At 45.6% G+C, this 14,403-nt stretch overlaps 1 protein-coding gene across 1 annotated transcript in view; it reads right to left on the bottom strand.

Moving 5' to 3' along the window:
• Window positions 1–4,679: 4,679 nt before the first annotated feature.
• Window positions 4,680–14,403, bottom strand: part of marc1 (mitochondrial amidoxime reducing component 1) — a 56,858-nt gene continuing 47,134 nt past the window's right edge. Inside the window, exon 7 of the mRNA XM_038810758.1 lies at window positions 4,680–6,289. Coding sequence (XP_038666686.1) covers window positions 6,154–6,289 — 136 coding nt within the window. The 3' untranslated portion in view covers window positions 4,680–6,153. The remainder of the gene's footprint in view (window positions 6,290–14,403) is intronic.

Here is a 14,403-nt window from a genome sequence, read left to right on the forward strand (position 1 = left end):
GAACTTAGCTCTTCTGGGTAACTGCCGGGTAAACCCTTACGTGGGAACATCTGGAGGTATTCCCAGCAGATCATAGGGGTACCCCTAGAAAACGATGTTGGGGAACCTGGAGGTTATGGGCAAGTAAGTAAAGAGCAGCATTGATTATAAAAGAGGCAATTAAGAAGGTGAAGAGCAGTAAATGGGCCACATTCAATATGGTGGTTTAAGAAGCAAACCAGTTCTTTCTGATTTGTAGACACTATAAGCAATCAGTAAATAAGGTGACCGAGAATGATACTTACCCACCAGTGAAAATTTGTTTTCCAATTTAGTGAAAGATCGGTTTGTCAAATGCATATCTGCAGTTAGAGTTAATTAATTGCCAATAGCAAGAAACTTAACTCATTCATACACACAAATGTTGGACCAGTATGAAAGGGCGTGTCTACTGCTCCCGTAATCCAGAGTGTCATGGATCAGCTACCAAATGGGAAGAAAGGAGTGCAGTGCTTCAGATTGATGACTTTGTTTCAGACTGGTCGTTTGGAATTTGCATCAAAATGAATTGAAGATTTTAATGGATGATTTCTACCTTCTGAAGTCAGCGGGTGCTGGGCTGATTTTTAAGATGCTGCCCACGGCCTGTTGCTGGTCAAACAACAGAGGAGGCAAAATTTGCAGGATGGCTCAGGAGAGAGAATGAGGTCGCAGGCAAGTTCTGCTGCAGGGGATTCAGATGAGAACTTTGAAGGACAGTGCACAGGAAGTGACTGAGGGGCATGCGTACAAGAATGCTTGTTCTACTGGTAGACCTACCAGAGAGCTTATTGCCACTATCAAAGTGCATGGAGGGGTCTGGCTCCAACCTGGCACAGGGCTTCCGCAAAGCTTGGAGTCTAACGCTTGCAGACCCAATACAACATCTAATGGCCAATGCACATCTTCCATTGCAGCACAGACTAAAGGCACCCGATGTCTGAGTACCGCAGTAGAAGCTCAGACTAAGGTCATGAAATTTCTGTTTGGTGCTATGCAAACTTACGGAGGGAGGGCGGGCCGGGCGTAGGATTGGCATTGGTACACAAACCTACGATAATCTCTCAAGGTGACAGAGTTCATATTCCCATCACTGCAAACTTGACAGCTGTCAAGTTTGCAGTGATGGGAATATGAACTCTGTTAATTATTGTATATCAGCCAGTCAGCCTCAAGGTTCAGAGCTGAGGGTGTCCTGCTACAAGGCCATCTGCCGTCTCCTCCATTGAAAGTCAGCAGCCTTCCTCCATGTTGCAGGCACTGACCTACTTGTGTGTAAATGGACTAGGCCATGTAATAGCACTGACAAGACAAGCACTAGAGAAATCACAAGGGTGAATGGTTGAACATTGTATGCATTTTTGGAAGTGTTGGATAAAGTTGGTACAGAAAGGTACTTTGTGGTGTGTTTTATTTCAGGATTTTGGCCAAGAGCCCATAACAAAGTTTGAATGGTGCAGCAATATGATCTTGCATTTTCTTCAGGAAAATCAGAACCTTATCAGTCACTGATGGAAAGCCCGTTGAGTGTGATAATAGTCTGGATGATTCCTCCCTTCCCCGATATCCCTCAGCATTATCTCCCTTGTACATTTGTTATGCTTGGGATTGTCTGTTCAATGCAAGGTAAAATAGAATCGTGAAGGGGTCATGCAACCTACTCTGAATCTTTCTCAGCAACAAACCTGGGTGGCTTGACTGCTACGAGAACACTTGAGGCTCAGATTGCTTTACTGAAAAGATGCAAGGAAGTCCACACACGTGGACAATGTCATGGGCAGCTGAATCAGTGTTAGGCTCAGATTTTTTATTCTCGAATGAGATGCACCGAGATGGGAAAATTCTGTAACTTTTAAAAATGGCGGCCTGCAGTTTTGATGTCCCTTCCAGAAGGGCAGGCTGGATTAGACGTTGGGCCCTCAGCCCACAGAACATTGTGAAGACTACCAGGTGTAGAGGCAGGCCGAGCAGAATTCCCACCTCTCTGCTTCAGCAGTTTGTTGAACTTAAAAAAATGATTAAAACAAAGAACACACCTTAGCTTCAGTCCCCAGGCCCACCCATGCCAACCTATGACATCTTATGCCTCCCTCCCACCATTCATGGCCCCTCATACCTCCATGCAAACACGTTTCTCTACCTAACCAATGGTTAACCTCATAACCCCTATGCACTCCACATCACCATGCCCTTTATAGCCCCTGCCAACTTCGTGCCAGCTCAACTCAACCCATGGGCTTCACCCATGCCCTTCCATGCTAACTCATCTAGTACCCACCATGGGTCAAACCTCAGGAGCCATGCTAATATAAAATAAAGTTGTGTCTATGTATATAGAACATAGAACAGTACAGCACAGAACAGGCCCTTCGGCCCTCGATGTTGTGCCGAGCAATGATCACCCTACTTAAACCCACGTAACCCGTATACCCGTAACCCAACAATCCCCCCATTAACCTTACACTACGGGCAATTTAGCATGGCCAATCCACCTAACCCGCACATCTTTGGACTGTGGGAGGAAACCGGAGCACCCGGAGGAAACCCACGCACACACGGGGAGGACGTGCAGACTCCACACAGACAGTGACCCAGCCGGGAATCGAACCTGGGACCCTGGAGCTGTGAAGTTTTAAAAATATTTCTTTGATAACAAAGACATTCAATATATCTAAATTTCTCAATTAACCTGTTGTGAAAACAAATATTTATATTCTATAACCACTTAAGAGCTGTAAACCAAACTACTCACTTAACAGGCACCCTACTGTGATAAAGTTAATTTATAAAAACAGTCCTTGCAGCACAAATCCTATAATGATAACCCTCAGGCTGTCAACAGAATGAAATATTAAACACTGATTTTTTTGAACCCCAGATTTATTTTAAATTTAAAATCCAGCAGAATTAAATCCATTGACAGCTCCAATGCGTTGACATTGGGGGGGGGGGATGTCCAAGAGACGGTGAGAGGGGGTGGTGTCAGTGTATGAGAGGGAGGGAGGTGGTGCCTGTGTGAGAGGGAGAGAGGGGGGTGGTGCCGGTGTGAGGGGAAGAGAGGGGGTGGTGCCGGTGTGTGAGAGGGAGAGAGGGTGGTGGTGCCTGTGTGAGAGGGAGGTGCTGCCTGTGTGAGAGGGAGAGAGGGTGGGTGCTGCCTGTGTGTCAGAGAGAGGGGGGTGTTGCCGGTGTGTGAGAGGGAGAGAGGGTGGGTGCTGCCTGTGTGTCAGAGAGAGGGGGGTGTTGCCGGTGTGTGAGGGAGAAGGGGCGTGCTGCCTGTGTGTCAGAGAGAGGGGGGTGCTGCCTGTGTGAGAGGGAGAAGGGGCGTGCTGCCTGTGTGTCAGAGAGAGGGGGTTGCTGCCAGTGTGAGAGGGAGAAGGGGCGTGCTGCCTGTGTGTCAGAGAGAGGGGGGTGCTGCCTGTGTGAGAGGGAGAGAGGGTGGGTGCTGCCTGTGTGAGAGGGAGAGAGGGGGGTGTTGCCTGTGTGAGAGGGAGAGAGGGGGGTGTTGCCGGTGTGTGAGGGAGAGAGGGGGGTGTTGCCGGTGTGAGAGGGAGGTGCTGCCGGTGTGAGAGGGAGAAGGGGCGTGCTGCCTGTGTGTCAGAGAGAGGGGGGTGTTGCCGGTGTGTGAGGGAGAGAGGGGGTGTTGCCGGTGTAAGAGGGAGGTGCTGCCTCTGTGAGAGGGAGAGAGGGTGGGTGCTGCCTGTGTGTCAGAGAGAGGGGGGTGCTGCCTGTGTGTGAGAGGGAGAGAGGGGGTGGTGCATGTGAGAGGGAGTCGGGTGGTAGTGCGTGTGTGTGTGAGAGAGGGAGTCGGGTGGTGCATTCGGGCTGTGGGGCCTCAAGAGATTGGAACGCCATGTAAAAGTGGTGAGCGGATTATTGTAAAAAACGGGGCTATCTGCAGCGTCAGCTGATCAGAAGATCTCACCTTGAGAGAGAGAAGAGGTTGGGTTTGAGGGAGAGAGCGAGAGAGAGCAAAAAAAGAGGTTGGGTGTGTGTGTGAGAGAGAGAAGAGGTTGTGTGAGTGTGTATGAGAGAGAGAGAAAAGTTAATTGGGGGGGTCTTATTGGTGATTTAGACTATAAGTCGAATACTATCAGTGAATAGTGTCTGACAATATTGCTTGTACGGTAGTTTATTACGGTAAAAGTATTAAAACTTGAAAATTTGTGTGATTCTTCAAGTCAGTTACTGGATATTTTAATATCTTTCTAAAAGTTATCGTCCTCTGGGGATAATGAGACTAGGACAGCCTGATACTAAACACAGTGCAAAAAAAAATCTGCATTCCCTAGAGTGATAAGATAATTCCTTCAGAGTTATATGTCTTTTTAATACAGTTCCTGGATTTATTTCTGTTATCACTTTATATATATTGGAAAATAAGATATAATAGCTATCATAAAACATGCATTAGCACTGTTCTTCCTGTGCTCAACAAAAGAAAGTGCAATTCAACAATTTCAAGTTATTTTCTGCTCTTAACATAAAATACCCCAAGGTGCTGCAGTGAAGCTCCAATAACAAAATATGATATAGGGTTCAAATGGAAGCATATAAAAAAAACTATACAAATTATTTAGTTGCTTTGAGATAAAAATTATGCTTGCATTTGCCGAGAAAGAATTAAAAATAGAAATCATGAGCCAATGCACACGATTAAAGACTGAGTGGGTTATACAGTCACATCATCACAATGTTGTTTATTTCACACTAAACCACTGCTCACAAATTGTTGATCTAGTCCATAATACAAAGAGTACATCCAGCACAGACTTCAGGGAGAAATAAGCTACTGCTGGAACCATTGATGGGCAGTATAAAAATACAACATTCACCAGGAAATAGTGCCTCTGACCAAAGAATATATGTACAGCACCAGCAGTAGTTGACATGCACCCTTCATTAGAATCTCGGGTTCCTTGTGGGGTTTTTTTTAAAGTAGAAAATTCAAAAATATCCAAAGAGTAAAAAGTGTAAAAGTTTTTTTTATAAATTTAGAGTACCCAATTCATTTTTTCCAATGAAGGGGCAATTTAGCGTGGCCAATCCACCTACCCTGCATATCTTTGGGTTGCGGGGGTAAAACCCACGCAAACACGGGGAGAATGTGCAAACTCCACACGGTGACCCAGAGCCGGGTTCGAACCTGGGACCTCGGCGCCATCAGGCAGCAATGCTAACCACTGCGGCACCGTGCTGCCCAAAGTGCAAGTTTTTCAAAGGATTTGCAAAGGACTGTGGTTGCATGTCACTGACCTCAAGAGGAAGATTGGGGGGGTGGGGTGGGGGGGATGTTTAAAGCCTGTATATAGTTGATTTCTAACTGTGAGGCAGATAGTTGCTCAGCATTTAACCAACTGCTCAAGCTGTTCACATAAACCTATTTTTCCAGAAAAACATTGGCAATAATAACAAATGAAATATCTCAGTACAGGTGGAATTTTCTACTTTTAAGGCTTATTTTCCCCTTTCACAATTGGATACCACGGTATCAGCCATTTTCACTTCTTCATTATAGAAATATCATCCCTCCCCCTACAGGCACACAAGCACGTAACAGTGCACGTGTGCCGCAAAGAATTGGAGAACACAATAGCTGGAATTGAATGCAATGATATGAAGCAGAATTAATATTGGCAGAGATAAGTACTTCAGTGAATTGTTACAAGTTAGATTGGTTACTTCAGCTCCTTCAGACAGATGGGCTTTGGTAAACCCTCAAAGACAATTCCCCTATGAGACTATCAAAATTTACTGTATATTTGTGAAAAATCTTATTAAGTACAGGCAGAGTAAAAATTTATCGTGTTTAAGTTACCATTTGTAACTTCTAAATAAAGAGAAGTCCTAACAACAATGTTCATTCCTTTACATGGACTAATTAAATGCTTCATGTCAATAAAAGTTTTTTAAACTTTGTAGAAGTTTGGGCCACGATAATTTGCTACTTCATTTTTTTTAAGAAAGTATTTTCAGCTATTTGATTAAAGCAATGCTCAGCTGGCAATATATCTCTAGTTTCATGTTAAATCCTCAATTTACTACTTTTACAAGCAATTAGTGATACAACAATCAAATGTGCTCCTCGAAGTAAAGACATTAAACTTTTTGCAGGAGAGACAGCCCTCCAGTCTTTGTTCACTCCTTCTGCTCAACAGTCATGTACACAGGGTCCCCTACTCGAATCACTCCGGGTTTTTCAATTCCATAGTGTGAGCCAAACACAGGAACAGATTTGTAAATGTGTTTCTCAGCTGGGTCACACTGACGGTACCTGAAAAAACAAAACAGAGAGCTACTGACATAGGCAGTCCTCGCAAACTCTTTCATACTCCCCAAAAAATGAGTAACATAAATTACACGATCCATATTTAAATAGAACCCAAATTCATCCAGACAAGATTAATGTAAATAGAGACTGCAACTCATATGAACATCTGTTATAAGAACTAATTTATAAGGCAAACCCATTTTTGGGATATAGTTTTAAATCCGAGAATTGCAATAATTAATGTATATACCAGATGTTTCTTTCTTCAACTCCACCACAGCAAAGTATTTGTGAACTTTCCATACTTGTTGCAATACTTCAGCTGTTCTGTGGATGGCAGGCTGGTACAGTCCTGAGTTCTGCAGCATTAAAATATCTGCTTTACTTGACAACAGGAGGCAGACGTTAGTGCCACCAAATAAATATAAATAAATATTAAATGCCTTTCCAACATGCAATCACCTGGGTACCACGTAAATCACAAACAACAGAAAGCACGGGCAGCACGGTAGCATAGTGGTTCGCACAATTGCTTCCCAGCTCCAGGGTCCCAGGTTTGATTCCTAACTTGGGTCGCTGTCTGTGCGGAGTCTGCACGTTCTCCCCGTGTGTGCGTGGGTTTCCTCCGGGTGCTCCGGTTTCCTCCCACAGTCCAAAGATGTGCAGGTTAGGTGGATTGGCCATGCTAAATTGCCCTTAGTGTCCAAAATTGCCCTTAGTATTGGGTGGGGTTGCTGGGTTATGGGGATAGGGTGGAGGCGTGGGCTTGGGTAGGGTGTTCTTTCCAAGAGCTGATGCAGACTCGATGGGCCAAATGGCCTCCTTCTGCACTGTAAATTCTATGAATAGTGCTGTGCTGCATGGGAAGTCACTAGGACTAATTTGTTCAGATTAAAGGGTTGTATTGTTACTTTTAATGCAACATGTCAGAATTATGAGTCCACAGATAGATAGATAGACAGATACCATTCTTCCAGTGCTTCTCTGTTAAAAAAGATCCATGACAGCGCTTCACATGCTAAAGTAATAGAGAACAGCTTCTTGTTCCTAAACTCCTCCAAAGGTACTGCAAACATATATCACAAGGGAAAGGGGAATAAATTACCAATTAAATCTTACTCCATAACCCCAAGGTGTCACCAACCAGAAAACTCATTCTGAGTGTGCTTGCACTTCTGGATAACCTCATTAATTCATGAGTTATCTGTGAACCAGCTGAAATTCAACCAAACTACTTTAATGCTGCAATCAGTGTAATATCCTGCGATATTAGCCATGGTAAGCATGGCTCAATTTTCAACTAGTAAAAGGGTATCCTTTGATTCATATTCAAGATCAAGTTATAAGATGAATTTGCGGCAGTTGCAAGAAAGAATGTATCCTCAGTATATACCATTAATAGGTTGCAGAGAAGTGAGCAATAATTGTTGAAGCTGAGTATTTCCAATGGGTGGAGCGTGTGATGTATCGTCTGCAAGTGCTGTGATGAGGAAGCATAGTTAAACATCTCATAGGTTATGTTGCTTACTAGAGCACTCAAAAAGTCCCTAGTTGCTGCTGCCCACTTAGTTATTACTCAACCCCCTTACAATTGATTAGTTGGAGTACTGCCGAGCAAAGAAGTGGATGGAGGAAGGGAGACATAACTCCAAGACTTTCCATTTCACTTGGCTCCAGATAGCCCAGAGAGACCAGGTGGTCCTGACAGGACAAGTTGGGGGAAGCTGGACAATATATTGTGATGGTGGGCTGCACAGTTTTATTTAGCCAAGTGCCATAAATGCCAGTAGTACTTCTGGCAGGGTCTAGTATCTGGATTCATGAGGGTTATGATAATACACACACTTCGCAGGTGTGCAGCTGTGATAATGACCATCTGTAGAGACGTTTCCTGGCTTCTATCCAAAAAGAACTGCCAAAAGATGTCTAACCTTTTAGCACCTTGCATATCCTTACTGCTTTCTCCTCTCGGATCTTATTACCTGAGCAAAATTGGGTATAAGCCCAATGCCCACTTCTTCCAGGTGCACTTCCTTATGGGCGATTGATCAGCTAAGGTTGAGGCAGGAGGATAAATCAGGAGGTGCTGTCAATCCTTCCGCTCTGCATAATTTCCATTATTGCACTTCTTGTAGAAACACGTGATCTGTGCCACTCAAGGAATTTCCAGGAAATAGCCAGGCCACATAAAAATAGGTAATAAGCCAATAGCATTATAATTTGTACCTTTTGCCTCCTTCCCAGTATAGGGAATACTTGTTCTGGATTGCAAAACAAATGGAAAGCAGCCTTTTAAGAGGAGGGACTATTCAAGGTATTTTTTGTTTTAAAGTAAATCCAAGATTTTTTTTTGCCACAGTAAATCAAGCTATTAGAATCAGAAATCAAAATAAGACTGGTTAAGAACACGCTTTAATTTTGCTCAAAGGCTGTTTAAAGATGGATTTATCTGCAAGGTGGAAATGCAGAACTAAAAAATCAAAATGGATATTAGGTTGAGGAGAATTAGGGTATGGGGGGTTGAGTTCAATATTCTAAATTACTTTTCTCGTGTTATATTTTTATTCTGTGCTTCCAAATAGCTCCAATAATGACATCTAGTGGTAGAAGCATTAGCTGCTACTTGACCTAATTTTCCAGCTAGCACTTGGTATGGAGACAGCCAAGTTCAGTTCACTTAATAACCGGCCTTTCTGGTTTCATAGACTTCCCCAATGCTCTGTGCGAATGTATCCATAGCTAATTCTATTATATCATCAAACTCAACAATCCTTAAAAATATATTTTGAATCATTAAGTGCCAGTTCACAAATGACATAAATGAATTATTCTTTGTGATTTATTTTAACGATTGGTGACGTGTTACCAACTACGGCCCGTATTTATTAAAATTTTCTTTTGCTAGCTTTCTGTCCCCTTCTGAAAATATCAACCTCTGGTACCTCATCTGAGTGGCTAATCTTCATGTGTGATACTAGACTACAGATGCTGACAGGGGGCGGGATTCTCTAATCCTGAGGCTAAGTGTTGACGCCGTCGTAAACGCCAGAGTGTTTTACGTTGGCGTCAACAAGCCCCTAGGAGCAGAGATCCTGCATCGCACAGGGGTCCAGCACAGCACTGGAGAGCCTCACGCTGCTCCAGCTGCCGATACGGCCGTCAGAACGGGTGCTGCGGGTCCCGCATGCGCGCTACAGCCAACGCGAGTTCGCGCATGCGCACTAGGCCGGCGCGATTTTGCGTGTGCGCATGGGTTGCCATCTCCGTGCCGGACCCGACGCGACATGGCAGAGAGTTACAGGGGCCCCCACCAGGATAAGCCCGGCCGCCAATCGGTAGGCCCCGATCGCGGGCCAGGCTACTGTGGAGGGCCCCGGGTCGGATCCCCCCTCCCCCACACAGGCCGCCCCCTGCAACATGAACGGCGAGGTCCCTCCGGGTAGGGCCACACATGAACGACGTCGGCGGGACTCGGCCTAACACAGCGGGCACTCGGCCCATCGCGCGCGGAGAATCGCCGGGAGGGGGCGCTCGACTGGCGCCGTGCTGACCCCGCCAGCGCCAATGCCGCCGATTCTCTAGTGACCAGAAAATTGGCGGACCGGTGTCAGCCGCATCGTGTGAATCGCGCGCCCCTCCCACCGGCGATTCTCCGACCCGGCGTGGGGTTGGGGAATCCCACCCAGGAAGTCTGATTGTAGAGGCCATTTTAACCAAGTTGATCTGATCCTCATCCAACATGTAACATTGGCAAATGCAACAGGGACTAGTGATCAGGAGCAGGATCTTATCCTATTAGCCCAGAATCACGGAGGCAATTATTGAATCTTTAAACTGCGCCCAGCTAAATCAATCTCAGACCATAAATTAATGAGAATCATAGAAAAAGAGGTTTGCTTTGGGCGCGCAGGTGTTTCTCGAAGCTGCAACTCCGCTATCAAATGGGAGGATGTCGAGAACAACCCCGGTATCCAATGGGACTCTGTTTTCTTTATGGCCTCGGTGAGGAAAACCCTGCCAAGGCCGCACTTACCTTCATTTGCAGGAACAGATCATGCTGCTCCGATCTCTGGAAACCCTCCCCGCAGCCTCCGGACTCCCGCCCCCCCCCCCCCCCCCCATCCCGCAACACACCCCCCCCCCCCCCCCCCCAACACTCCAACTTACCTGCTAGGAAGTCCTCAGGTCCCCCCCTCACAAGGGTAGGGGCACCCCCAGGCCCGATTCCTGGCAGTGCCCCAACCACCCTGGCTGTGACACCCAAGCAGTGGCAGAGTGGGACTGCCAGGGTGCCAGTGGCCATTGACGGCTTGGGAGAATCGCCCCCCCCCCCCCACTCCGGGGTGCTAATATACCTGGTCTAGGTTTGGGTGGACGAGTACCAATTGGCGCCAGGGTGAGGTCTCCCAGGCACGGATGTTTGATCCTAGACATTAGAAAATCCAGTGCAGATATTTTCAAGTGAGGCTAACTGCTCACTTAAATATGCAAATCTGGATCCCAACCGTGAGGGTAAGATCCAGATCGCGATGTCCCGCGAGACATCCCAAGCATCTCAAGTCCCGCGAGAGGTTGCATGCTGAATCAGGCAATGAGGCCGTTCGATCAGGCCCTACATTTTTTCCTGACATGCTTGCCTTTAGCAGCTGTAATATCAGTTTATATAAAGTGCTCTACAAACAGAGGCATCATGCCTTTCTTACTAATTAAAAAACAAATTTATAAGTACCCAATTCTTTTTTTCCCAATTAAAGGGCAATTTAGCTTTAGCCAATCCACCTACCCTGGGTGAGACCCACGCAGACACAGGGAGAATGTGCAAAGCTGGCCATTCGGCCCGTCGAGTCTGCACCAGTCCTTGGAAAGAGCATCCCACTTAAGCCCACTGCTCACCCTATCCCCGTAACCCCACCTGACTTTTTTGGACACTGAGGGCAATTTAATATGGCCAATCCACCTAACCTGCACATCTTTGGACTGTGGGAGGAAACCGGAGCACCCGGAGGAAACCCACGCAGACACGGGGAGAACGTGCAGACTCCGTCCAGTGACCCAAGCCGAGAAACAAACATGGGATCCTGGTGCTGTGAAGCAACCGTGCTAACCACTGTGCTACTATGCTGCCCACTGCTACTGTGCTGCCCGTGTTTTATGGCTATCAAGTGGTGATCCCCGCTTGATGGATTTAGTGCTAGAATGATTCCTCTATTGTGACTCGGAGGGAATCATTTACTGTGTGGTTCAGAATTCTTCTGCTTCTTTTGGTGCCAGGACGGCCATATTTTGACTTACGTGGAAGGCTTTCTGTCCTTCCAACTAGGTGCCAATCTGCTTCAGTCTGATGGAAAACCCGCAGCAATTTCCTTGCACAAAAGTCCAAAGAGGACAGCATTATATAGAACCCCTACAATGCAGAAGGAGGCCATTCAGCCCATCGAATCTTCACCGGCCCTCCGAAAGAGCAACCTACTTCGACCCATGCCCCCACCCTATCCCCATAACCCAGTAACCGTACCTAACCTTTTGGACATTAAGGGGTAATTTATCATGGCCGATCCACCTAACCTGCACATCTTCGGACTGTGGGAGGAAACCGGAGCACTCGGAGGAAACCCAGGCACACATGGGGGGATGTGCAATTGTTGCTGATAGAATTACAACATTAGTAATACTATTGTCAGCATGCCGACGGGCTATATAGGACGTTTTTACATTAGAGCTATGGATTATTCTAACAGTCTAGCTAGCACAAAAAACAACTTTGCCAAACGAAAGCCACTGAAAAGAATAAGACTAGTTAGATATTAAAATCATAGCTAGATTTTGTTTCAGAAAACTAGGGGGAAGAATGTGGAGTTGCTTGAAGTAGCGAATCAACAGATGGGTTAAAGCAAAGTCCATGACACAATATATGGGCTTTATGGGTAACTTGGCCATTTCTCCCTCTGGATTTTCTTATGGTTGCTATAATATGAATTTTAAATTGTTGATGAAGTGAAAATATACATAATTATACAGGGCTGGGGAAGTCGGTGCAACAGGAATAACAGGTTAAAGGTGGCCTAAAGGAGCAGAGCCTGGGACTTGCACTCCTCAGTGGTTCAATTAATTAACCCTCTCAAGTCTCAAGCAGTACAAGCAGCGACAAAACTCAGTAGCGAGACTGCAAAAAGGCCCTGGGAAGAAAAGCAATGGATCATTGACTAAGGTAACTCCTGGGCAAGGAGGGATCAGGCACCAGGAAAGGAGATGGGTAGTGGTAGTATGGAGGTCAGGTCAGGAGGCACAAAAAGGTGGGTATCAGCTTGGAGGAGGGACCCAATGAGGAGAGGGCACCCCTTCAAAGGACATAACCACCCACTTTCCCACACGTCATTCCGGCCTTTTAACCAATTGGGTTACAAAACATCCTGCCCCCCTCCCACCCCATGCCAACTATATAACAGCAGGGGCAGTGCAATATTCAGGTCAATTGGCTTTTTAACAGGTTCAATTGGCCATTAATTATTTTCCAAGATTTTGGGCACCCGTCCACCTACCAGCCAGAACTGAGGCCACCCCGCAGCATGTTTTTCCGGGGCAGAGGCATGTCACCATCGGCTACCGGCAGGATCAAACGATTCTGCCTAAGTCTACGGCAGTTTGCACCACTGTGGAACACATGGCATGGGTCGACTTTGGTGTGAGAGGAAGGTCCCACTCGTGGGAAGGGCCCGGAAATCCTGCCCATGGTTATATTGGAACCATAAGAGTTGGACTGGAAGGCAGTGGGTTCATCATCCGTAATATTTTATATGTTCCCACGCCAAAAACATGCCCAGTGTGGGAGGGGTGGTCATAAAACGAGCCCATTTTAAATTTCTTATTGCTTTATTAAATTTCCCTTTGTTTTCTGTATTCACTGGCTGTCTTTCTACATTCTGATTTCCTGTGTCCATTTTAATCTAACAGCAGCAGTGTGAATTGCTGTGAAGCAAATTATCCGAAAATTAAATATTACCATATCTTTCCACATGGCCAATGGCAGGAGAATTTAATGGGGATCTGTAATCAGGGAGAATCATCAGACAGCATAAACAGAAGCCAGGAAAGTGTGATGTCAGTCAAATATTTAAACTTCAGTTGGTATTTTTTCCAGAGATTTACAGCCGTCGGGTACAATGGGGATGACGGAAAAATGAAAACTTTGTTACGGCCTATCTGCGAGCTCTAATCCACCTCCTTTTCCTGTCAAAAACCTCAAAAGTTGTTTAATCAGGATGCTAAATCCAGCATACTGACAGCAATTGTCAATTTTTAATTAAGGACTGTGATGAAAATAATTTGATAACAATTTTGCAGTGCACCAAGTCCAGATAGTGAACAGAAAGGGTGACAATATATATAAGCTCAACTGAATTCAGCCAGTTAAAAAAATCTTGAATGAGTAAAACCATGATATGCATCAGTGAACAGAACCAGAGTGTTGTGTGGACTCCTTCGTTGGCCTAGAAAACTAGCAGGCTTGACCACTGAAACATCAATCACCCATCTAACCTTCAATTTGCTGATCATTTTGTTTAAGAAAGTAGCATCAACAAGCTAACATCAATAGCAGTACATGGCAGTCTCGGAGTACTCTTCTGCACCGGTGGAATCTGCAGTAGTGATCTGACACACATTATTGAAGATAAACAGGCGTGGTGGTGAGTGCTTCCTCATGTGTGAAACAATAAGGGAAGATGTTGCGTTGCGTTATTACTGGACTAATAATCCAAAAATCCAGGGTCATGCTGTGGGGAAGCAGGTTCGAATTCCACCACAGCAGGTGGTGAAATTTGAATTCAATAAAAATCTGGAATTAATCTGGAAGGTTGACCATAAAACCATGATGAATTGTCGTAAAGGCCCACCTGGTGCACTAATGTCCTTCAGGGAAGGAAATCTGCCATCCTTACCCAGTCTGGTCTGCACGTGACTCCAGACCCACAACAATGTAGTTGACTCTTAAAGAAATGCACTCTGAAATGGCCTGGAAAGCCACGGAGTTCGAGGAGCAATTGTGGAGGGCAATAAATGCTGGCCCAGCCAGTGAAGACCACATCCAACTAAAGACTTTTTAAAAAAGATCAAGTAAT

The sequence above is a fragment of the Scyliorhinus canicula genome, chromosome 1, assembly GCF_902713615.1.
Source record: "Scyliorhinus canicula chromosome 1, sScyCan1.1, whole genome shotgun sequence".
NCBI lineage: Eukaryota > Metazoa > Chordata > Chondrichthyes > Carcharhiniformes > Scyliorhinidae > Scyliorhinus > Scyliorhinus canicula.